A 25,555-nucleotide genomic window follows, 5' to 3' on the forward strand; every position below is an offset into this window, starting at 1 on the left:
CCAAACCCACCTACACGACTTCAACTCCAACTTGGTTCCTATCATGATCTTCTTCCTTTTTAACATACTACAACACATATAAACCATGCATAACACATAAAACAAGATTGAAACTCACCTTTCTTCTTCAACTTTACAACTTGCTCAAGTTGGTGAATGATGAAAACGAATAATCTATCGCCCCCAATAACACTTCCACGTTAATTAGCACCCTCCAATTAGTAAGTTTGCATGAAGAAACAATTTTTTGAATGGCCAAATCTTGGTCTTGTTTTTCTTGAGCTTGGCCGAATATGGCTTGCTCTTCTCCTCCAAATTTTTTCTTGAATTTTCTAGATAATGAAATGAGAAAGATGATGACTTATGTCCAATATATTTGGCTTCCATGTGGCCTTGGCCCCACTCACATGGCCGGCCACCTCCCTTATATTTCATGAAATATATTTTTTTTTTTGTTCACTTTTAGTCCCAAATTTCTCTAATATTCCATACCACCATAACATACACACTTATACTTCTAAAACACCCAAAAGTCTCGACTTCGTACCCCGGAAGAGTCTTGTCCTTAACTTATCAAAGTTGACTCGAGACATCCCGACGTACGAAATACGGGATATAACATTCTTCCCCCCTTTGGAACATTCGTCCTCGAATGTTCGACTGGTCTTATAAGGTCGGATAAGTATTTCGGGGGTTTTCCTTACTGTCTATAAGGCGTATCATCACTATCAAATAACCTTATCGCACACATCTCAACCTTTGATCTCACACGGTTGTATTTTCCTCACAACATCACGGTAAGTTACTCATTGTCGTTCTTTTGCCGTATTGTCCTCTAATCCCACCTTCCGATGTCATGTCGTTTAGGACCTCCACAATCACTTCCCGCCGCCGCTTCCCGCCATCATCTTAGCTTCTAGCTTTTTGTCCTTGTCTCGCGAGAATCTGCCCCCTTGGCCCGAGTATCCGTATCTCGTATTTGTGGTGTTAATTACCTCTACTCAACAGTTGGGTTTCATCGTACCCACTTCCCCCTTTTTAGGTGTGCTTATCATTACTTGATTATACTTTTGATCCATATTCTTAATCTCGCCGAGCAACATTTTTGTTCCGACATTCGATTCCGTCATAGTTGACCCTTGACCCTTTTCATCTTTCCTCCTTCCATGTATTATTGTATTAACACTTCCCGAGCTTAACTTGTCGTGAAAAGCTGCATCAGCCTTACTTAGGACATTTGCGCTAGTTGTTTCTTTCAATCGTTTGTTATACCCCGCGTTTTCGAACATGAGTTTGACATGTACCTCATCATAGTATATGTGGGAGTTTTTAAGTGTTTCAAAATCCTAAAATGAAGTTCGTCGAGTCTAGTTTGTAATGCAACAAACCGTTCATTGATGGGACATCGGAGTAGAGAATTCTAGAGATTACAAAGCGAACTGTCGACGAAATAGCTTTCAGCGAGTACCGCTACGGTACGGCTACGTCTCATCGCTACGATACCGCTACGGTACAAAGTGAACCGACTTCAGACTTAATCCGTTTTAAGGGACAAAATTCTCATTTTTTTTTTTCACCAAAGCTCCAAAAATTTCAGAGAAAATTCAGCACAAAAAAAAAAGGGAAAAAAAATTCTGCCTTCAACTTGATTTCAAGAATCATAATTTTCTTGAATTCTTGTCAAGTTCGAGATTCTCTACAAAGTGGTATAATTATTATAGCAAGAAAGCTACTCTTGGTTGCAAGTTCACAAATTCAAGAAAGGAGAAATTGAAGGAAAGGTAAGAATTTTTTTCATTCTTATGTTATGGAAGGCTTATATATGTTGTAGCATGTGAAAATGAATAAAGTATGAAATTGGTGTGTCATGGTTATGTGTGTGGGTGGCCGTGTGCTATTGAGCAATGGAAAAAGGATGAACAAATTTCATTTGTTATGTTAATTGTGTTGTGGTAACTTTGCTGTGCTGAAAGAGTACTAGCCATAATTTGCATGAAAATTTGGTTGTTAAGTTGTTGTAGGAAGTTTAGTGATTTTATGGTAAATTTATGTAATTTATGGAAAAGAATTGTTAAGGTGCAAATTGTGATTGTTGTTAATGAAATTGGAAGATAAAATGTGTTGTGAAAGTTTATGTCGAAAATTGGAAGGTTTTAAGTGAGTTGTGGTTTTGGTGGAACTTTTGCATATTTTGTGGAACTATGAAATGCTTCGAATCGCACTTGAATGGTCTTGAATTAGATAAAGAATATGGGAAGTGTTGATACTAGTTTGATAGTATGAAGTTGGGATGGAAGTTGTTGAACTATGTAGTGAAGAGAACTATTTACGTTATATGCGTTTCGTGATGCTTTTGATGTTATTGGCATTGTTGGGCTTGTTGTTGATTTGGGCCGAGCCATATTCTCGGGGATGCTATAGGTACGGGGGAGGTCTTCCGGAATTTCAAGAGACCGTATGATATTAAGTTGAATCCTTAGAATTAATAATTCACAATTGGTAAATGTGACCATTTGTAGGATTTTTGACGAAACGATTGGAGTCTTGACGAGCTTAACAAGCAAGAAAGGTATGTAAGGCTTTTACTCCTCTCTTTTGGCATGTCTTAGACCTAATAGGCTTGGATATAAGCCTTGGGGATGATTCTATTCTTAGAAATCTAAGTTTGGATTTGACCCTTTTCATTAAATGGAATTGAAACAAATTTCTTGTGCCTCGATGAAATAAGTGTTTAGACATCTACGTCTTGTCCAACCAAGACCGAATTGCACTAAGACTATCATAATGACTCCGTAAAGCTCAATGTATGAAATTTACGTACGCCACCGTGACTTGGCCCGAGGTGGGCCCACAATGCTCGAGATCTTTTGTATAGTTCCATTTGGCTTATTTTGGTACAATAATTGAAGGAAACTTTTTGAATTTGTCCCGACTACCACGGGGCCGGTTGGTTAACTACTTCATTATGTTCTATAATATACTTTCTTTGGGTAACAATGTTTCTAATATGATTATTACTTCGGTTTTCCGAAATGGTTTCGGAAATGCGTTTGTGGTTCAGATGACTTTTAAAGAACTAGTTTTGTGCAAAGAAACACAAAATTGATTTTTCTAAAACCACTCCGATGGGGTGTGAGATTTAATATTTAGTCTTTCTAAAACCACTCCGAAGGGGTGCGGTGGCCTCGGCTTATGCCCGAGTGTGCTATGGCCTCGGTGCAGTATGCACGTACGGCCTCGGTGATCAGCGAGTGTGCCATGGCCTCGGTTCACGTCCGAGGTACACTATGGCCTCGGCTTATGTACGAGTGAGCTATTTTTCAAAACCACTCCGAAAGGGGTGCGAGATTTTACTATTTTATTTCACTTACTACTTATGTTTACATTATCATTACTATTATGCCCGAAGGAGACAGTCTTTATTATTATGCGGAAGCGGCAATGCCCGAAGGGGCCATCATTATTGTTATGCCGGAAGCGGCAATGCCCGAAGGGGCCACTATCGATATCGAGCGGAAGCGGCTGCCCAAAGGGGCTATCATTATTATGCGGAAGCGACATGCCTGAAGGGGCCATCATTCCTACGCGGGCGCTGTCCGAAGGGACTATTGTGATACTATATTTAGATTGTGCATTCTAGAATTCGTGTACTCTGTATTTATATTGTGTGTGCTTAAAGAACGTGTGTTCACTCGCATCGTTTACTTAAGGATTGTTCTAAGACCCCATGTTTACATTTATGTTTCTTCCAGCGAGGGCTGCAGTAAATGAAACTTGATTGTGACTTCTTCTCTCCTAAATTAAGCTATGGTTATTATATGTTATCGCTTTACATACTCGGTACATACTTCGTGCCGACCCTCTCTTCTTCGAGTGCTGCGTTTCATGCCACGCAGGTACACCCAGATGAAGAGAAGACTTTGCTAGAAGTTGTTCCCGCGGGATTGGCGAGCTCCATTTCAGTTCGGAGTGTTGCCGAGTCAGAGTTTGTATGATATGCTTTCTGAATGAATGTTAGAGACTTTGCAGACAGTGTCGTGGGTGTTGGTTGTCAGTTTGTAAGCGGCTCCAACGGCAATACGTCATATGTGATTGGTTTTGTTTGACTATAGATTGTATGTAATTTGAAAGCAACGAAAGAAATACTTCTGAAAGTTATATTTTGCATTCTATCTTTATTCGAAAAAAATTTATGTGCGTAATAAGAGTCTGTGGGTTCGCTCGGCTCGAGATGTGGGGGTCGGGTGCCCATCACACCCTAGTAAGGTCGGGGGTGTGACAAAGTGGAAACATTGAGGCATCCACGAGGGGTTGTGAGAAAGTCGTGTCAATATAGAATCTTGTTTATGGTGTGTTGCGCGCCACACTTATAATCTAGAGGCCTAGGGTCAGTGGTTACTTTTCTTTCATAACATAGATCGTGCCATAGAGCCAAGTCATAGGGAATGAATTTCTCCGAAATTTGGTTTCGAGCGAAAGATAAGCATCGATAGAGAATAAATTTTCGCTATTATTTGGAAATTACGAAAGGATACGCGGAGTAATCAAAGGTATGAAAGATATGTGTCGGGTAAGATATTGCCAAGGCTGAATATAGTAGGTGAGGATTAAAGGTGGCGTAAACAATGATGCAAATGGACCGGGTATGACGTCATTTGGACACATAGGTATAAGATTATCATTTTCATATGTTGATGTTCTAGGTACTTAAATGACTCGTCGAAACAATGATATGATATGTGTATATGTATGTTGAAAAAGTGAGGCATTGTTGGTATTTCTCCGAGCGAGGTTTTGAGACGGCCCCAATTACGGAATCCAAGCCTACTACATGTAGAAATTTTTTTCGAGAAAAAAAAAAAGAAAATGAGATATGGGTTTTTACGCTCTCCACTTGAAATCTCGTGCCAAATAGTAATAGTGAGATTAAGACAAGAGTAACGGATAAGAATTGTGATGTATATGAACGTATTGATAAGATAATTTTGAGCTATTAAGGATATAATTATGATCGACCCCGAGAATTTAAAAGGTTAAGGAGTGGTAACAACCATACCATCGACATCAGTCATCGACAATGTGAATATAATGAAGATTGTTATGAAATTAAGAAAAACCTAGGAGAAGATGACTTGGGACATTTTCAAAAGACGATGAAGAAGAAATGTGGTTGGGAAGACTATTCCAGACGGTATGTCATGGTAATATTATTCGCAAAATATACAAACTTTCCAGATCTTTATAAGACCATTCGACTAGTTGAACATTCGAGGACGAATGTTCTAAAGTACATTATGTTATACCCCGTTTTCGAGCATGAGTTTGACATGTACCTCATCATAGTATATGTGGAGTTTTAAGGTGTTTCAAAATCCTAAAATGAAGTTCGTCGAGTCTAGTTTGTAATGCAACAAACCGTTCATTGATGGGACATCGGAGTAGAGAATTCTAGACGTTACAAACTGAACTGTCGACGCAGAAATAGCTTTCCCGCGGTACAGCTACAGTACCGCTACAGTACCGCTACAGTACCGCTACAGTACTGTAGCTACAGTAAACCGACTTCAGCAGTCCGTTTTAAGGGACAAAATTCTCATTTTTTTTCAGCCAAAGCTCCAAAAATTTCCAGAAAATTCAGCACAAAAAAAAAAGGAAAAAAAATTCCCAAGCCTTCAACTTGATTTCAAGAATCATAATTTTCTTGAATTCTTGTCAAGTTCGAGATTCTCTACAAAGTGGTATAATTATTATAGCAAGAAAGCTACTCTTGGTTGCAAGTTCACAAATTCAAGAAAAGGAGAAATTGAAGGAAAGGTAAGATTTTTTTTTTCATTCTTATGTTATGGAAGGCTTATATATGTTGTAGCATGTGAAAATGAATAAAAGTATGAAATTGGTGTGTCACGGTTATGTGTGTGGGTGGCCGTGTGCTATTGAGCAATGGAGAAGGATGAACAAATTTCATTTGTTATGTTAATTGTGTTGTGGTAGCTTTGCGGTGTAAAAGGAAGAGTACTAGCCATAATTTGCATGAAAATTTGGTTGTTAAGTTGTTGTAGGAAGTTTAGTGATTTTATGGTAAATTTATGTAATTATGGAAAAGAATTGTTAAGGTGCAAATTGTGATTGTTGTTAATGAAATTGGAAGATAAAAATGTGTTGTGAAAGTTTATGTCGAAAATTGGAAGGTTTTAAGTGAGTTGTGGTTTTGGTGGAACTTTTGCATATTTTGTGGAACTATATGAAATGCTTCTGAATTGCACTTGAATGGTCTTGAATTAGATAAAGAATATGGGAAGTGTTGATACTAGTTTGATAGTATGAAGTTGGGATGGAAGTTGTTGAACTATGTAGTGAAAGAGAACTATTTACGTTATATGCGTTTAGTGATGCTTTTGATGTTATTGGCATTGTTGAAGTTGTTTGTTGTTGATTTGGGCCGAGCCATATTCTCGGGGATGCTTATAGGTACGAAGTCTTTGCCGGAATTTCGGTGAGACCGGTATGATATTAAGTTGAATCCTTAGAATTAATAATTCACAATTGGTAAATGTGACCATTTGTAGGATTTTGACGAAACGGGATTGGAGTCTTGACGAGCTCAACAAGCAAGAAAGGTATGTAAGGCTTTACTCCTCCTTCTTTTGGCAAGTCTTAGACCTAATAGGCTTGAATATAAGCCTTGGGGATGATTCTATTCTTAGAAATCTAAGTTTGGATTTGACCCTTTTTCATTCAATGGAATTGAAACAAATTTCTTGTGCCTCGATGAAATAAGTGTTTAGACATCTACTTGTCCAACCAAGACCGAATTGCACTAAGACTATCATAATGACTCCGTAAAGCTCAATGTATAAATTTACGTACGCCACCGTGACTTGACCCGAGGTGGGCCCACAATGCTCGAGATCTTTTGTATAGTTCCATTTGGCTTATTTTGGTACAATAATTGAAGAAACTTTTGAATTGTTGTCCCGACTACCTGGGGCAGTTGGTTAACTACTTCATTATGTTCTATAATATACTTTCAGTCGGGTAACAATGTTTCTAATATGATTATTACTTCGGTTTTCCGAAATGGTTTCGGAAATGCGTTTGTGGTTCTATCGATGACTTTAAAGAACTAGTTTTGTGCAAAGAAACACAAAATTGATTTTTCTAAAACCACTCCGATGGGGGTGTGAGATTTTAATATTTGAGTCTTTTAAAACCACTCCCGAAGGTGGGTGCGGTGGCTCATTATGCACGAGTGTGCTATGGCCTCGGTACGTATCACGAGCTACGGCCTCGAGGATCAGCGAGTGTGCCATGGCCTCGGTTCACGTCCGGGTACACTATGGCCTCGGCTGTATGAGTGAGCTATTTTTCAAAACCACTCAGAAAGGGGTGCGAGATTTTACTATTTTATTTCACTTACTACTTATGTTTACATTATCATTACTATTATGCCCGAAGGGAACAATGCTTTATTATTGCTACCGAGGAGCGCAATGCCCGGGGCCATCATTATGTTATGCGGAAGCCGAGCAATACCCGAAGGGGCCACTATCGATATCGAGCCGGAAGCGGCTGCCGAAGGGCTATCATTATTATTATGCCGGAAGCGGCATGCCCGAAGGGGCCATCATTCCTACGCCGAGCGGCTGTCCCAGAAGGGACTATTGTGATACTATATTTAGATTGTGCATTCTAGAATTCGTGTACTCGTATTTATATTGTGTGTGCTTAAAGAACGTGTGTTCACTCGCATCGTTTACTTCGGAGTGTTCTAAGACCCCATGTTTACATTTATGTTTCTTCCGGCGAGCCGTGTAATGAGCTTGATTGTGACTTCTTCTCTCTAAATTAAGCTATGGTTATTATATGTTATCGCTTTACATACTCGGTCACATACTTCGTCGACCCTCCTTCTTAATTGCGTTTCATGCCACGCGGTACACCGGATGAAGAGAGAAGACTTTGCTAGAAGTTGTTCCCGCGGGATTGGCGAGCTCCATTTCGGTTCGGAGTGTTGCCGAGTCGAGTTTGTATGATATGCTTTACTGAATGAATGTTAGAGACTTTGCGAACGCAAGTCGTGGGTGTTGGTTGTCGGTTGTAAGCGGCTCCACCTCACCGATACGTCATATGTGATTGGTTTTGTTTGACTATAGATTGTATGTAATTTGAAAGCAACGAAAGAAATACTTAAAGTTATATTTTGCCTTCTATCTTTATTCGAAAAAAAAAATCGTTATGTCAATACTTCCCGTACTTACCCTATGGCAAAACGATATCAAATTGCCCGTGACACCCTGCAGTAAGGTCGGGGGTTTTTCCACTTGGACTTTGTTGTCCGGCCCGATTAATGCCTTCCATATACCGTCACATTAGTTGCCGGAATACGTTCACCTGCTAACATAGTCGTGCACGGAATATCACACGCTTTCCGGTACACATATATATTTGCCAACATCTTACTCACAGCATCCCCCAAACTCTACTCAAATCCACCCCAATTTCTAGAACTCGTGACGCCTTTTTTTTTTTTCTCCCCCGGTCTAGTCCCTTCCAAATTTTTATGCGACCTCTTAAAATTTTGTCTACTCTATATATTCTAAATCTCCCTTAGACTACCTAGTTCCCCATTTACTTCTTCCTATCGCAATTGTAAGACTCGTAAACTTCCCGTGGGTCACCCATCATGAAATTTCCCTCACCTTAGCATGCTTAACCTCGTAACTTCGTTGAAATACGATGCTTTAGCACTAGTACAATCGCATCCACCTCACCACACGACCTTCATCACATAATTTTGGAGTAAAGTAAAGTCTCAACAGGTTTTCAGACGCCCTCGTAACACAATTACTATTTTGCCCCTCTCTCGATTCTACCTGTTCACTGTCACCTATGGATGTTACTACTTTTCATCCTAGACTCCCGGGTCCGTAATAACAATGAACACGCTTTAATTACTGTTATTTAAAAATACTCGGTTATCAACCCTTGAATTTCTACTTATTACCGTATTAGCAACAATTATACAAATACTGTACATACACGAAAATATCGTAATAAAAGCTCTAGTAAGGATTCATGTACCGGAGCCGCATCTCCGAATGCCTCCGGTCCCGGGCTTGTCGACCAACGCGTATAGGCGGGTGAGGACCGCCGAGACCGGAGGCTCCGCCACCTACCTCTACCGCGGCCCGCCGTCGGTATACCCCGCCCCCATGTGGCGCATAACCGCGAGGAAAAGACGGATCGGCCGACCGACCGCGAGCCGAGCTGCACCACCTCGAACCATCCGTATTCGGGCAATCCTCATAACATGGCCGTAACGGCCGCAAGTAAAACAAGCGCCCGTGACGCGACGCACTCCCCCTAGACGGTATCCCGCCGCACCGGAGAACACCGAGGTACGGGTGGCCTCGCCCGGCTCACACCTCTCCGTCAACTCGTGACCCCGAAGCTCGGGAACTCGACCAGCTCCCCGAATGCCCCGCACTATCAAACCTCCTATCCGGCGAACCGTGGGGGTGCACTCGTGTCGACCGGGATGAATACCCAAAGACGCGCCGAGGCTACCCGCCCAAAGTCTCCGCAGTATCCTACCGATCTTGCCCTCTTGGGCTGACCCCGTCATTAGTCCCTGTCGGGCTGGCGACCTCCGATGTCGATCCTCCATGCCCCGGGCATATGCCTCTCGTACCGTGCAATATCCATACCGGCCGGGAGGCCATCGCCATACACTGCCTATCGTATAATCATCTAGCCCTACCGTCAAACTCGGTGCACTCGATCGGTCACAGCTCTGGCCACAATGTGAGGCGCATATCTGGCCAGGGAATCAAACCGAGGCTATACCGACACCCCCGTCGTCCCCGCCCTCAAACGCAAGCATCCGTGAACCCCGGCTCGCCTAGTCTCCCTGGGTAGAAAATGGGCAAGAAAGCCTCCACAAACTCATCCCACACAAACCTGGGAGCACCGGCCTCCGGACAGCCCCATGACTCATACCAATTGCCGGCTATGTCGTGCGGCCCGATACGATGCGAACTTAACGGACTCAGTCTCGGAGGCTCCGACAAGTCGCGCCGTACGCCGCATCTCTCTAATAAACTCACTGTGGTCCTCACTCCCGGGCTTTGACCCGGAAGAACTCCGGCGGATTACGGGTCAAAAATATCGAGCCCTCTCACGTCACGTCTATCCACACGGTCATCCCCTACTCCGTGCCTGCTCGAACCCGTCCCGCCGCCTCCGGTAAGCAGCGAACGGCGACCCTCATAGCCTTATCCTCCGCCCCTACCGAGGAGTCGGGAGGCTCGGGCACTCGAACCTCAAGGGCGGGCGGTGGGGCCGCCTCTGTGCTTTTGCGCCCTGTTTGCTCCCGTCCATGCCCTCTGATGGGAGGGGGCAGCGGAACCGGCCGACAGGGGCGCAATCTCCGGCTCGAACTGAGCGCGAGCCCTAGTAACTCTCTGGGCCCGACTGGTCTCCCCTGCTGCAGTAGACTTGCCCTTCTGGGCAGCTGTCGCCTTCCTCGGAGGCATCGCTGAAGAGATGCACCCGTTAGAGGAGTCATCTGATGTAAACTCTATCGCACGATCTAAGATCGACAGGAGGATAATATCCTAAATCGCCTCAGCCTCTTGTTTATAGATGTGGTGTACAACACACACGATAAACGGGACTCTACTAGACACGACAGACATTGAGGACTAACCCCCCGATTTAATTTTTAATCCCCTTTCCGGAAAGGGGCCGAACGGGGTACCCAAAACAAAAATAGTAATAAACACTAAAAAAAAAGGCCCCGTTTTTTTCAAAAATTTTCGCAAAAAAAATAAAGAAAACACGGGAACTTATTACAATATATTAAAAGCAAAGGCCGGAAAAACCCCCAAAAAAAAACGTGCATATATCGATAGATTTTAAAGACATCCAAGGTTTTTACACGGGGAACAAAACATATGACGGGACGGGCTCGCGAACAACAAATATACACGAATGTAACAAGAGGATGCCAAAAATCCCGGGCTCCCGGACAAGGGAGCTCTTCAAGACAGCTGAACCAGGGATTCTAAGTCCGCGGCTCACTCAACAGGTACTGTGCACAACGAGTATGAAACGCAGCCCCGAGAAGAAAGGGGGTCGGTACGGACTATGTATCGAAGCAGCAAACGGAAATACGTAAACGGAATCAAGGCCGAATAAGAGTTAAGGAAATAAGTACAGAAGACGGAAAAAATCATAATTATCCTTTTTTAATCGTTTGCCATTCTGCATAAACATACGTCAATAGCCAAGCGTATCATAATCGGATCATTCGTAACATCACACATTACATTATATGCATATATCTTCTGGGAAGTCATATATGAAATTCGGAAAATAAACATAATGATCAGAATATCAGCATGCTTATTTTACAAACATAAATCATGAATACCATGGACCATATATGACATATGTTTTTGGTATTCATGATTTATGTTTGTAAAATAAGCCGATATTACGATCATTATGTTTATTTTCCGAATTTCATATATGACTTCCGGTAAGATATATGCATATAATGTATGTGTGATGTTACGATGATCCGATTATGATACTACTTGCTATTCACGTACGTTTATGCAGTGGCAAACGATTAAAAAGGATAATTATGATTTTTCCGGCTCTGTACTTATTTCCTTAACTCTTATTCCGTTGATTCCATTTACGTATTTTCCGCTTTACATACTCAAGACATAGTCCGTACCGACCCCTTTCTGGGGGCTGCGTTTCATGCCGCGCAGTGTGTGTAATTGCTTTGAGTGAGCCGCGCCCTAGGGGTCCCCGTTCAAATTGCCGAAAGAGGCTCTTTGTCCGGAGTCTCCTGATTGGGTACGCTTTTGTTACATTCATGTATATTTGTCTGTGTGGTACGCGGGCCCCGTCCCGTCATATGACTTTGTTACTTCTCCTCGTGCAGAGGCTCGTAGACATGTCTGTGGGTATGGCTATATCTGTACAGCTATATGCACGTATTGTATGTTTGGGCGAAGCGCATTCACCGCCCACCGCCCCCTTTGTCGGCTCGCCTATATATGTGTATATGGATATGTTGGCCCCGTGTGGCCTTTGGCCGGTATTTTCCGTGTGCAGGAAAATTTTGGCTAGTAAGAAAAAAGCGCAGGAAATCCCCGCCCCAATTTTTTTTAGTGTTTGAAAGCACATTTTTTGACTTTCGACGCACGGCCCAGCTCGGGCGCTAGTCGTGCTCACGGGGTTGGTCGCACAACATACTTACTCCGTTTTATAATTAATCCTTTATTCCTCGCACAAGGAACCCTATTCTTAACTCAGTACCGCTTTGTCCTTCAAAACATATTACTTCTATACAATCTATTCTTCGCTTCCAACACTTATTCTACTCATTCCCTCTCATCCTTATTATGCTGATCCTATTCCTAACAATCGTTCTATTTAGTCATTCATCTTTCCGTAGTCTTGGTCTTTTACATCCAGCCAAAATATCATTCGTGATCTCAATTCCCCGCCACTACTTTGCTATGTCACCTTTCTCTGATTTCTTTTTCGAGTTGACTTCCTCTTCCCTCATGCTTGCTATCATTCCTGTCATTGCGAAACCTCTATGCTGAACTTTCCCTAACAAGGTCTTATAAGCTTTCTTATCCACTGCTTCATGGCTCGCTTATTGGTTTCACACGCATTCACTCTCTATTCACATAGAACATGTCACCTCTTTAGTCGTTTCCTCGCTATACTTTACTTACTTTGTATTACAGTTCTTGCTACGTTCTCATTATATCCCAATCATAATCAATTCTATAGAGTGCCACTTCTTGCTCTCGTTCATAAAACTGCTTATAAACCAGAATAAACCTCGTGGAGTAAGCATACTTAACCTGTAACTCTTTCTGATTGACCCTATTACACTTACCACATAAGTTGTCTTACCAAGTTATTCACATTCATTATAAACCTTCGTATTCTATGCCCCTGTCTCTGTCATGCTGTTACTTCATTTTACTAATAGACTCGTCGGATTTCACTTGTGCTTATCCATCCCAATCGATACTTCAGTATCACACTTTATTGGAGTTAACCTTTCTCTTTTTAAATCATATTTTAGTACTACCAATCTTCCCAATTTTCTCTGGTATTTCTCTTTATCATAAATACCCTTCCGTGTAATCATCCTTACCTTCCTCTTTCCTTTCAACACGGTTATCTTTTAATGCTTCCTTTCCTTTTGCACTCTAGTTACGTCCTTGGTCTTCTTTGGATCTCAATTTCGATATGTTCCATTTAGCTTAGCTTAACGATACTTTCATAGCTTGCCTTATGTCCTTTCCACTCTTATCATTCCTTAACATTCTAACTTGAGTTGCCTTGCACTTTCCCTCGGTTTATCGTAATATCATAGGCGTATGTCCTTCGCTTATCATCTTACCTTTGGCCTCGACTCTTCGCGCGGTCCGCCATATTGTATCGCCTTATTAACGCAACCCTACTATTTCCCTCAATCCAACTTGTATACAACTATCTCCATAGCTTCGACATCTATAATATGTCAAGATTAGGCCGTATCTATATGCGGTAATACTCTTTAACTTGACTTAAATGTATAACTAATCCCATAATCCTTTCGATACTTTAATACCTTTGAATTTGTCATAATAACCTTCTCTTCGTATAACTCACCTTCCTCACAGATCATTCTTCAGGCCATGCCAAATCCATAACTCTTCTAAAGCAACACATCCCACTTATTGTCTATTTACGATATTTCCTTTTCACATTTCTTCCTGTTAGATGTACCTAACCAAATGACTTGATGTGGAAAAATTCTGGCAGAGTCTCCTTTATAATTCATACTATCCAAAACCTGTATGCAGCAAATACCAGCAATGCCTCACAGGGCATATATATATATATATATATATATATATACGACATATCCCAGCCACCCAGGGCTCCCAATTTCGGGTAAAAGAACAAAGATATCAAAACTTACCTCATATATCACACCTCGAGATGTACATGATCCTTTAGCGATCTCTTATTTTGTTATACCTTCTTGTTTACCTTCCTTTTCATTCTTGACTTTACATCTCTCAATCATATAGGCAATATTCTTACCTTACCCGATATACATCCTTCGTACCATTGCTTACCTTTGTCTTGATTCATTCAATTGTCCGGTTCAAACTTATGACGAACTTATCATCAAGAGATACATTTAATCAATTCCTCTACTTGTACTTACAACGACTTACCTATATTCTATGTCAACCGATCCATTATCATATATATATATATATATATATATATATATATATATATATATATATATATATATATTCTGATAACGTAACCTCAACGAAGTGACTTACCTCTGTGACTTCCCATATCATCACTCACTTTCTCCCGTCGAAACTGTGCTTCTGCTGAAATCAAAGGTTAGTATAAGGAATCTCATTTCCTATGACTTGGCTCTATCGCACGATCTTAGATGTGAAAGAAGAGTAACCACCCTAGATGCCCCGTAGCCTCCTGTTTATAAATGTGGCGCGCTTCACACCATAAACAGGACTCTACTGGACACGACTTTGCAGACAACCCCTAGGACGAATTGCTCTGATACCAATTTGTCACACCTCAAATTTTGATAGGGCATGATGGGCACCCGACCCTTACTTAGGGCCGAGCGAACCCGCTGGTTCTCGTTATACTCATAATCTTACTGGACTCTTAAATCATGAAATGAGTGCATAATGAAAGCTTTTCAAAAAAACATGCTTTTCGTCTTTCTCAAATCAAGTAAAATCTGTAAACATATGAAATTTGTAACATAATGCATAATGATACATCGGCTTACAGAGCCGCTTATAAGACTGACATGTTATATACGTGACTCTGTCTGCAAAGTCTCTAACATAAATCAAGATACCATAACATAGATACTCTGACTCGGCAACACTCCGGAAGGAAATGGAGCTCGCCAATCCGGCTGGAACATCTTCTACTAATATCCTCTACTCATTCGTATACACACAAGCATGAAACGCGGCGGCGTCCACAAGAAGGGACGTCAGTACGAATAATGTACTGAGTATGTAAGGCATGAATAACAACATAATATAGATATGGAAGGTAACATGGAATAAGAGAGATAACCTGTACATCTGGATGCCTCATAAGGCGGATGTCATGCATGCTCAGCTTTAAAAAAACTTTTTCTTACATACATATATATAATATCATCATCATAACGTACCCGGCCTTTTCAGGACTCGGTGTGTAACGTACCCGGCCATTTCGGGACTCGGTGTGTAACGTACCCGGCCCTTTCGGGACTCGGTGTGTAACATATCTGGCCCTTTCGGGACTCGGTGTGTAGTACTAACTGATCAGTGGTTGCACAATAGGTGCCGTAACCAGCCGACTATAGCGCGGCTCGGTGTAGTAAAATACATACATATATATATATATATAAAACATGCATGAGAGCCAAATAAAAGCTACGACTCTATCGGAGTGATGTAAGGTCGGTAACCTCCGATTTATATTATGGAGCAATCATCATCGCTATATCTCACCTTGAAGGAACAATTATTATAAGGTGAGATCAACAACAATGAATAAAATCGACATAATCATGAAATAAGCTCAATAATCTCATAGAATCATTGATCTCATAACTTGAGACTTTTAACCATAAGATCGTCATCATCATAACCATCATAGAAAATATTATCATCTTTGACATCATCATTATCATCATAAAAACATGTTCATCGTTGTTATCATAAGAGCTCACAGAATCATAAATCTCTGGTTTAGAAAATACGGCATTTTGGAAAACATTTATGGATTATCGGGAAAGGAATCATGCCTTGGAGTCATAAACTTCTAACTTTTAAAACAAAAAAAAATTATGGAAACATTTATGAACTCGTACCATAGGAATCATGCCTTTGAAAGAAAGGGACGAGCCTTAACATACCTTTGGAGCTTACTCTCCGACTTTCCAACTTGCTCCCTGTCACGCGATTTATTTAGGATCGTTCATCATCTCATAATCTACATAGGCAACCATTCGTATTATCATTAGGCTCATTGTCACACTCTTATCTTAAGTCTCTAAATAAATTCCTTTTAAGGTGCCATAAATTCAAAGATCTCCCCTATTTATATGCCTAGCCCGAATTCTCAATACCAACAATCAACAACAATAGAAACAACAACAACCTCATTACTACCAAAATATTCCATCAAATACTCCACATGATATTTTCTCCAACTCCTCCACAAACGAAATCACTACATAATTATTCCATAAATTTATCTCCGTAAATAAGCCTTAAATGATACCAAAAGAGAAAGATTCATACCTTACTTCCGCTAATACCGCGATATCTTCAATACTTGCCTTACTCCCAAGCCACAAATTCACCGCAACACAATATTATAATCGTAACTAGACGCCGGCAGAACCCGAATCCGGAGATTTTTACTTAATTCGCGTTGAAATTTAATGGAGGGAAGATTGGAGAACTCTCTAGAATTTTTGGGAAATTTTTTTTGGGGTGGTTTCTTGGCTGAAAATGAGAGGTTAAACCGCTTTATATAGTTGCTCCAAAGTCGGCATGCGTAGCGATTGTAGCAATCTTTGCGGCCATTCTTGTTTGCCGCCTTCTTTATGTGATCCTGTTCATCCTCGAAAATTATTTCGAGACTTAAAACCTTTATACACCGATCTCTTTATTTGCATACTTGGATATGTCCAAAACTCCATACAGTCTGTATAACTTATTCAACATCCCAAACTTAGCAAAACTTTTTTTTTTTTTTTTTTTTTCGATTCGTTTAACCTCCAACCTTCGCGGCACTTACTTATCACTTGTTGAACATAACATAAACACTTATAACTTCATACATAATCTTGTCCTTTGAGCTTATGTGACTAACCTATGATGCAACTTAACGCACGAAAATACGGGATGTAACAAAAAAGGACCCAAATGACATTAGACAAACTAAATACATAAAGTGGAAATAAAATAGGAACCTCTCAATTGTTACATTCCATCCCTCTTCAAAGAACCTTGTCCTCAAGGTTCGTAAAGCTGGGATTCATTGAACTTGCGTTGCCATTTTAATGATATTGATAAAGACTTACATATGCTTCAAAAACATCATACCAATTGCACAAGGCAGAGCAATAGTATGCTCGAATTTGCAAGGACTGATCAACTTACACTGTTGGATTGTTGTCCCAGTAGCAATTGCAACACTATTTGATAATGTCATGGCATCTGGTTTACTCCCAAATAGAAGTGAAGCACAGTTGCAACCTGATCCATCAGTAATGCCACCATATGATTTCATCTTAAGAATCACAAAGAGAATTTCACCTGCTATGAAATTAATTACAGCATCGGAAATGACTAATTTTTCCAAGGACTCATTTACTATCTTAGAGTGATCATCAGCCACAACAACCAGTAGACACACGCAAACAACACTACCATGGACTTGTCAAAATCATGAACATATTCGGAGGTTAAAGGTCCATCCACATGTTTAAATGATGGAACAAGTTTCTGCGCTGCTTGTCAAACAATTCGCCACTCTACGCAGGCAGCCAAATCTTCAACCAAGTATTTTATTGTACTGAAAATTAAGAGCAACTGGACAAGTCCCACCATGCTAAAATTTAATATACTGTGGAGCTGCAATGTAAAATAGCTGTAATACTCTCGTAGTGAAGTCACAATGTGATTATGACCTTGAGAGAAAATGATATCAAGAGGCTGATATAAAAGGCACCACGAATGAGTTCCATTAAGAATCAGTTCAGTAGCTATTGCTACCATTACCAACCACGATTGAAGTAATATCCAGATAAGAGTAGTCACAATCAATATTGAAGTAACTTGCATGAACAAATATAGTTGAGCGCCAAATACACACGTAAGGGTGCTATCATTTGTCAAGTGCATAGAGTGACTGTTAATACCAATATTCTCTTTATCACACCATCCAATTACTTTGATAGAAAGAAGAATATTAACCCGGTCCTTGCAAGGTTCAATGGTAAATCTTTAAGAACACTGTAAGGAAACGACTCTTGCCCTGTATAGTAGCCTTCCATCCCCACTCACCCCCCCCCCCCCCCCAAGACAACCTTTTATAGAGACACTTGTTTGTATATTCATTTTGGAATAAACCCAACCTTTTATAGCTGGCCATGTAATAGTGTTCTCTTCTTCAAAATTGTTCTCATATTCCAGCATATTAAATTCTAGGATTGACAGATATCCATGAAATTTTTCTGCTTCACCAGCATCGTGACCGAGTATACCAATAACTAGGGGCGCTACGATTTTAGCAACCTGTTCGTACGACTTCCCAGGGTCCCAAAACTCAATTACTGCAGTTGAATCGTAGAATAAACATTGTTCGACTTCCTTTATCACAATGATGTTCACTGGAGGAACTAAGGTTTCTGCAAATGTTCTAGCAGGAAGGCCCTTTAAACATTCTGATATACTCTTGTTCGCAGATATAAATTTTAATTGATGTTCAGTATGGTTCCAATCACACTCCTCCAACCAAACATCATTACTCCCCCCATTCTCGATTTTAAAGAGCCCACTAAACTGTTGACGAACTTCCTCAACCATCTTCATATCTGCACCATGGAGACTTTTCGTGGTCATGACAGAGAACCAGTAGGTAAGCATGGCAACAACAGTCAAACCAATGAAGACTTTAGTGGTCAAGATATCAATTGTTGAATTTACAGTCCTCAAACAAATAAGCTCATCATGCCATAGCATCAAATAAAGTATTTTCTCAACCCCAACATCATCAAGAGCCTTTAATAGCATTCCATAATGTTCCCTAGCTAAATAAAAATAATTTAGACAATTAGCGACAATCCCAACTACTGGAGAAGGTTTGGCAGTCAAGAGAATTTCACTATTAACTAAAATTTGTTTCCCCTCACAGTACTTCTTCTTCCCCTTAATTTGTTCCATGGTAGCACATACCATGGGAAGTTTCTCCCTGTCATTAACTTGGCCAGCATCTGAAATTTTAAGCATGAACTCCCAAGAACTTTGTAGCTTCGTTTCAACCTCGATGGTAACAACTTTTGGTTGATCCTCGATTACTCCGTTTTCATCAATCTCTAAGAAGGATGAAAGCTCAAGGTGGGGAAAATCAACTGTTGTGTCGCCACAACTGCTCAGGCTCAATTTCAGGAGCCTTATGTTATCCTTATAATCCCTCTTACGATGATTTCTCGGGCCTTTCGCCTCCAGTATCATATAACCTTCGTCCTCATTTCTCCTTCCTGATTGAAGCACATATAATCCAGCTTCATTCTAAAAAATATCAGCACCCAGAAGTGTCGTAGCAACTGGAAAAAGATTTCCATTTAATGGAGGAGATTTATCTAGCACCTGGACACCATTATTGTCGGAAACTTCTTCATCTTCTTGTGTTAGTACTTCATCACTAGCAATGTGGACCAAATGAGCCTCATAGTCATTGCAAATTTGTTCCTGATTACAATTGTCGTATAGAACTGAATCATTATTCTCTACATCACATTCAGAGATTAAAACATCATGAAAATTCTGTTCCGCTCTTTGAGTATAACTATCAAACACCTGGTTTATGCCACAATCTAAATGACTAAGTGATAAATCATGTGCCTCATTAAGAACCAAACTTTGTATCCGATCTTTCATTTCTCCGTTCGTCACACTTCCATTCTCCATATTAGCATCCTCACAAGCATAACAAGAGTCATCTAAATACGTTGCCAAATAATTTTTCTGGAAAATTGTCGAACAACTTATCTGCATTATTTACAACAACATCTGTGGCGTATTTAACTTCTAGCGGCACACTCCTTGCACAATCATACAATTGCTTATCCATCAGCTTAATTTCATCCCTTGAAGGCAATTTATCGAGCACCTGATCCTCCATTTCTCTATTTCCTTCCTCAAGCAAATGCTTGAACTCTTTTAGTATTTCCTTTCCGACGAAAAACTTGGTCACCAATCCCCCATTTCCTTTAAACTTCTTCCTCCATGCTTTCTTCTTACCATCGGTGCCACGTTGTTTGCGCATAAAGCTTTGTGAAGTTCCCATGGTTTCTGAGATATACTCAAAGCCATAGTTTTTTGGCTGGAAATTGGGATTGCGACTGGAATACCCCATGACATAGCTTGCCGAAAGAAAATTAGGGTTGTCTTGATAATATTGATAGGCACTTTGATATGCTGAAACCTGTTGTGCGTTGTAAGTTTTGAGGTTCGTAGAGTAAACCATGAATACGGATTTGAGATATGGCTGTGGTAGCCGATACTTGGGGTGGGTAGTAGTAATAGGGACAAGACAATGTAGCGAAAGTGGGGCCGAGAATCGTCGGCTCTGATACGATTTGTAGCGATTCCCAAGTGGGAATAGCCATTAACATTAACTAAAAGAAACTAAAGAGAAGAAGAAAGCGAAATATAGATAAAAATTAGGTTTTCATTCAACATGATCTGGTAAAATGCGAATACAGGGTATTTAACACTGATCCAAACAATCTAACCAACCTGACACGTGGCAACTATAGCTGTGACCAGCTTTAGGGACTAAAAAGTAAATAAAAAGGAACCAAATGACATTAGACAAAGTTAGGAAACTAAATACATAAAGTGGAAATAAAATAGGAACCTCTCAATTGTTACAGAATTCTCCATTTGATTTCACAAAAAGGAATTAACTAGATTTGTCAATAATATAAGAGGAAACTTGTAGCTTCAGAATGTAACATTTGGTTTCGATTATGGGGTTAAATATATAGAATACGAAATCTTATGTGAAAAAGGAACTGCTTATCCTAAACATACAAGGTTTCAGAAAGTCTTTTTGGGGGCGTTCTTTAGGATTTATGCCTTACATTTCATCTTGGCTTGGTGAAATATATCTTGTTATTTATTAGAAAACTTTTACATGAAGGCATAAAGTGTTTCCATTACGGATTTCTTTTCCCCGAGACGTAACCATATTTGCACCTCATTCAGTTTCTTAATTAACTAATTAAAACCGAATCCTATGCAAAAGAGGACTAGAACTTTAGAGGTCCGATTTATATAGAAGCTTGTGATATATATGCAATACTCCCTGTCACAAAATATGTATCACTTAGCAAAGAATAATTATCTCAAAATAGTGTCATTTAGGAATTTAAGATAAAACATAGTAGTAATTGTTTCCAATTATGCACTTATTTGAAAAAAAAAAACTACTTCTCTTAATTAATAGAGTTCGATTCGCAAGAAATATCTAATAAATAGGGGTAACTTAGTAAATAATACCTTATATTTATTGATTTTCTTAATGGACGTGAAATAAGCTAAAACGACACTTATTTTGGGATGGAAGGAGTGTATCTTAAGCTACCCATAAAATTTCTATTTTAGTCCTTTAGTTTCTCTTAAAAATTAATCACCGGTTAATCAATTGTATTGGGAAGTAAGATATTTTGACTAATAAAGTTTTATATTTAGAAGTTACTGCGGTCTAGGAAAGATTTCATTGAATAAAGTGAGAATACCAAATAATTAAGTTACTATGGATTGCTGTTGATGGGTATTTTAAAAGGTGTGAATGAAAAATGGAGGAGACACTTTTTGGATTGCACCTCTTCATCTGACCCTTTCACTTCTTATAAATTCAATGATTGAAAAATTATGAAATTTCTCCCCTCTTCTCTGCATTGTTTTCTAATACAAACATCTGCGTCAAGTGTGATTTGCACCGCCATTTGAGTTCGCCGAAATTCTGTAAATTGAAGTGCCGCTTTTACAAAATAGTCTTTTCATTCTATCTTGGGAGAAATTAATCCGTATACCTAGAGTAACAGTGAGGGAATTAAATTCCTTGAGGACACAAGAAACTTGCGGGCTCAGAATAATTTTATTTATTTATGTTTTGATTAAACTAACGTCTCTGTGTTCCTAATTTTCTGTTTGTGAACACAATTTTACAAACAATTACAACACCAGACACCAATAAAAAGTGGAATTGGCATAAAGGGTCAGTATATAATAAATGTCATATATAAAATAAGGAACTGGTGGGGGAGCTACTTAAATTTTTTATTATTTTGGAAAGTGAAACCAACTGGTGTATAAAAAACAAAAATAAAAGAGTCAATCCCACTTTACGCCCCTAAAATTTAAGGGTTGGGAAATAATACCCCTTTCAAATATTGAATGGGAACGATAATCCCCTTATGCATTATTTTTCGGTGAGAATTTTCCTTATTTGAATAAAGATCTTTCTTCTTTTTCTTTCTAGAATTAAAATACAAAAATATATAATTTTATTATTGTCCCATTCACCTATTATGTTGAAAATAATGTATTTTTTAAGGATATAACAGCTACTTGCAATAATTTGTCAATAATTTTTTATCTATATGGCATCCGTTTTACCTGCATGTGCATTAAATTTTGGAATTCTAGTTGTACATCAACAGTCTACCTAATTTCCTACTACGACATTACCTTTGGGTCATCTATAACTATTTTGTATAATAGCAATTCCATCCGCTAAGATATATTTCACAACAATTTTCACATTAATCAATTATTTAAGCTTTTTTTTTTTTTTTTTAAAACGCTTAATGAGCCAAGCAAAATTTTTTTTCCTGAAAAATCAGTCCAATTTTTATCCTATATGAAACTTTTTTCTAATTATATATTTATATAATCAATTCTTTGAAAATATGAACGAAATGCTTGGTTACATGAAATCAATCACCATCTTATTTGAGTGTCCATGTTTATGTAAATGTATAATTAAATTTATTAAATAAGAGTTATATATTTTTGTATTTTAGATCAAAAAAAACTATATTTATTAAAAAATGAAAAGACTTACCGAATAATATTGTATAAGGGGGTTATCGTTCCCATTCAACATATGGAGGAGGTATTGTTTCTCAACCCTTAAATATTAAGGGGTGGAGTAAAATTGACTCGTACCTTAAACTCATCAAAAAAGGAAGAAACACACAAGCTTCAGCTAATCAAGAAAAGTCCCTGAAGAGTTCTTTTTTGCGTTGATTTTGATTTTTTGGTGTTCAATAGAACAATGGAAGAGGTGAATGAGATAATTCATAAATAAAGGTAATGTCAGGGTGGAAATTAGATAAATTGTTAATGTGCAATTAGAACCCCAAAGTTTAATGCGCATGCAGGTAAAACGAATGCTACATAGCTAAAAATTTATTGACAAATTATTGCAAATAGCTGTTATACCCTACAAGTAAATTATTTCAACGGAATAGGTGAATGAGCAATAAAAATTTATATATTTTCGTATTTTAATTTTAGAAAGAATAAGAAAAAAGATCTTTATTCAAATAAGGAAAATTCTCACCAGAAAATATTGTATAAGGGGCTTATCATTCCCATTTAATATTTTGAGGGGGTATTGTTTCCCGACCCTTAAATGTTAGGGGGTAAAGTGGGATTGACTCAAAACAAAATGATCCTTATTCTTCTTTCTTCTCTTTGGGTTTGAAAAAATGTTTTATTCTTCCACTACCTCTAGAGCTGTGTGCTGCACACTTTGATCCTCGCTCTTTTTACAATTTTTATTGTACTACGTTAGATATTTTTTATGTACGTAGTTTCGTTCATCTTAAGCTTTTCTTTAAATTAAGGTAAGATTTCCCTTAATTCTATTTATATTTTTGTTTCTCGTTTTACGTTCAGATATTTTTATTTAATTGTCTAATAATTTTTTTTAGTATACAATAATATTTGCATGATAGTCTTGCTCTATAAAGTTTGGAGTGGGTTCCAATAATATTAAATTTGAAACAATTTTAGCACCAGAGAATTTGCTTAGGATTTGACAATAACTAATAACAACAATAATGATTACACCCCTGTCCCAAATAAATAGGGGTCATCTATGATCTATGTGAATCATCATCGTATTGAATATATAAAAGTAAGAAAATAAGTTAAATTTATAAATAATAATAGAAAAATAATCATGAAAAAAATATCCTTTATTTATCATGAGTAGCTATAGCTACTACAATTACAGAAGCACGCTAGCTTAATCGATTGTCACTTAATTTCCCTTTTTTCCTCTTTATTTCCACATCACTTGATGCCGAAGTATGGATCCTCTGTTCAAAAAATTCAACTGAAGTACAATTGAACCCATTATTTTCTTGACACAAAATATAAATATCAAAAGAAATTCAACCCATTATATAAAAAAAAATGTTCTAGATTTCTTGGCTCCCTTCTTTGGAACAGTAATAACAAGCAATCCATTCTCCATTGATGATTTCACCTTATCAGCCCTAGCATCCTCAGGCAAGTTAAAAGCAGTAGAATAATTCCCATTTCTTCTCTGAAAATGGTGCCAATTATCATATTGTTTTTGTACTAATTTCTTCTCCCCAGTAATCTTTAGGACTCTATCATTTTCCACTTGTACCTTCACTTCTTCTTTCTTATATCCATGCAAATTAGCTCTAAAAACATGTGCCTCTGGGGTTTCTTTATACTCAATTTGTGCTTGAGATTGGGGTTCTTGAGCAAAGGATAATGCTGGTGCTATGAGAGAACGAGGGTTTTGAAGATAAAATTCGCGAGAGGGATCATAAGGATCCTGTCGACCTCTATTAGTTTGAGATTGACGGGTAATTTTGGTTGTTGGTAAAACGTAAGGATCCTGTCGATCCTGATTTGTTTGGAATTGATGCGTAATTGTTGTTGCTGGTGCTGGTGGTGGAGGATAATGAGGATTTTGTACATGCCGTGCATGGCTTTTGCGACCGTCAAATAGAGCTATTAAAGACATTTTGTTGTCTTGTTTTGAGAAAAAAGGAAATAAATAAGTAAATGTTTTAGGAAGAAAATAAAATGGGTTGCAAGGAGTTGCTTGCTGATCTATCAGTGTGTTATGTTGTGGGGTGTGTATTTATAGGGGAGAGTTTCAGAAATGGAATCTTCTTCTGGGATGTTAAAAAAGATTGAAAATATCGACTCACTAAAAAAAAAAAAAAAAAAAAAAAAAAAAAATTAGACGAATTTTGTAGCTAAATTGCTAGTAGCTAATAGAACTTTTTGATAATATTTGTCGCTAGTTTGTCACTAAATAGGTTAGCTACAAATTTTATTGTTTAGCTACATAATTTGTCTTTCGCTAATTCCTATTTTATTAGTAGTGACGACTTTGCAACGATGATGAGAAAATTATTTACTTAATCAAGTTATTTATAAGGTAATCGTATAAATTTTTATATGATAAACATCAATTAGTAATTTTATTAATATGGTAAAACAATATGTTATTTTATATATATATATATAAAGTACAAATCACTATTAAGGGTACAGATGAAACAGAACAAATTCTTTGGATTGTGACGTCTAGCTAGCTACTCTTTTTTCTCATATATTCGCACACTTGTAGCTATTTCATTGATTTATATGCATGAACGACCTTTATTCTC

At 38.6% G+C, this 25,555-nt stretch overlaps 1 protein-coding gene across 1 annotated transcript; it reads right to left on the reverse strand.

Annotated features, from left to right (window-relative positions):
• Positions 1-24,073: 24,073 nt before the first annotated feature.
• Positions 24,074-25,002, reverse strand: LOC132050950 (18.1 kDa class I heat shock protein-like). Its single transcript, XM_059442276.1, has one exon. The coding sequence runs from the start codon at positions 24,898-24,900 to the stop codon at positions 24,301-24,303; it is 600 nt and encodes a 199-aa protein (XP_059298259.1). The 5' UTR covers positions 24,901-25,002; the 3' UTR covers positions 24,074-24,300.
• Positions 25,003-25,555: the final 553 nt, after the last annotated feature.

The sequence above is a fragment of the Lycium ferocissimum genome, chromosome 3 (assembly GCF_029784015.1).
Source record: "Lycium ferocissimum isolate CSIRO_LF1 chromosome 3, AGI_CSIRO_Lferr_CH_V1, whole genome shotgun sequence".
Lineage (NCBI taxonomy): Eukaryota > Viridiplantae > Streptophyta > Magnoliopsida > Solanales > Solanaceae > Lycium > Lycium ferocissimum.

Bases quoted from the DNA above. Each gene is read 5' to 3' on its own strand.
- LOC132050950 (XM_059442276.1), bottom strand. From the start codon at position 24,900: ATGTCTTTAATAGCTCTATTTGACGGTCGCAAAAGCCATGCACGGCAT.